This window comes from Corvus brachyrhynchos, unplaced genomic scaffold (assembly GCF_000691975.1).
Source record: "Corvus brachyrhynchos isolate BGI_N302 unplaced genomic scaffold, ASM69197v1 scaffold26, whole genome shotgun sequence".
In the NCBI taxonomy this organism is placed as follows: Eukaryota; Metazoa; Chordata; class Aves; order Passeriformes; family Corvidae; genus Corvus; species Corvus brachyrhynchos.
In genome coordinates, this window is record NW_008239324.1 from 6,601,803 (window position 1) to 6,603,229 (window position 1,427).

Below are 1,427 nucleotides of genomic sequence, written 5' to 3' on the forward strand. Positions count from 1 at the left end.
ACCTGGGGTGTTGCTGACTGGGCAAGTGTTTCACTGTCTTCTGTAAACAGAAACAGCTTTTTTTGGTCTTAATATATTGAGCATATTTCTGCTTTGGGAAGGAGTGGGTAGGGAGGATGGAATAATAGCAGGAAAAAACACCATCCTTTTGTTCTAAGCTACCTGGAAGCAGGTCCTCCATTTGTTAGGGTATTGATTTTTGGGGGCAGATCGTTTTATGCATATCGGTCACATCTCATGTATCCCACCTAGTGACTTCCTGTAGCATTGGGTTGAGTAGATGGAAATGAAGAAGTGGGGATTAGTCCAAAAGGAATAAAAGAGGTAGGATGGATTTTGGCAAGATGTGGCAATTAAAGGAAGTGGACAGAATTGCTGTTGTGAACTTGACCAAATCAGGATTTATTTGCAGAACTTAACTGCTCAGCTGTGGGTGCTACTTCTGAAACAACTGAATAAATGTACTTCCAAGGGGTTGAATTTTAAGGCTTAGTTGATGATATTCAAGCACTTTTTGCCCTGCTTTAGTAGTGATTTGAGAAACTGTTTACTTTAATGGAATGTATCTTAATCTGTCCCTTCCTTTGATTTTTTTCTGTTCTCTTGTCTCTCTGTGCCTCTCCACAGCTCACACTGGGTGAGTGCCTGCCTGAATGGATGTGGGCATGGTTTGCACTGTATTTGGGCAAAATTCTACGCAAGCAAGCTTTGGCAGCCAAAGCTAAATAGGAGTAGCTCGATGTCCCACGTGCCAGTTCTGATCAGAGTGCTGCAGAAATGTTTAATGCACCTTGGAGGACTTACTGTAACTTATCCGTACCTTGTTAAGCAAGCTACGTAACCTAGACGACAGAAGTCTGGATCCTCTCTGTATCCTTGTATTAAATAGCTCCTCTGCTGTTTTCCTTTATGACAAAGTGCTGATGTTCTTGATGTTACTCTCTATTCACTTTCTCATTGAGATAATTGGGCAGCGCAGGCACAGTGTTATTTCTGACAGTAGGTGACCATCTCTCACATAGTGCTACACGATGTCCGTTTGTAAAGTTGAGAAAATTTGAGACTCCTCCAAATCCAACAGAAACGGGACCCCCAAAATATCAAACCATTCAAAATGACAACTGTGAGGTGGGGGGGCGGGGGGGGGGGGGGGGGGAGGCCATCAGGGTCAGGGACCCATGACAGGGGTCTGTCCACAGCTGGCGCCAGCCTCAGCTGGCCCTCAGAGCTGTTTGCTTCAGTTGTGCGGGATAAAACTTGGGTTGCCAACAACGCCTTGCGCTCACTGGCAAAGGGGCTTTAAACCCATACATGTAATTTGGGCAAGGGCTTAAATGCAGCTTGATAACGGTGAAGCGGCCGTGTCCCTCAGGCCCGCCCCTGCCGGCACTACTCCTTGTGGGATATCGGCGCCCTTTCCCCAGGGC

At 46.3% G+C, this 1,427-nt stretch overlaps 1 protein-coding gene across 2 annotated transcripts in view; it reads left to right on the forward strand.

The window, feature by feature from the left end:
* The window catches only part of HSDL1 (hydroxysteroid dehydrogenase like 1), an 18,681-nt gene that overhangs the window by 13,646 nt on the left and 3,608 nt on the right, over positions 1 to 1,427 (forward strand). The window contains exon 5 of one of the 2 annotated variants that reach the window (XM_017740873.1): positions 628 to 637. In XM_017740873.1, the coding sequence (XP_017596362.1) occupies positions 628 to 637 (10 nt within the window). Of the gene's footprint in view, positions 1 to 627; positions 911 to 1,427 lie in introns of those variants that run through there. The other variant, XM_008638771.2, reaches the window with a different exon arrangement.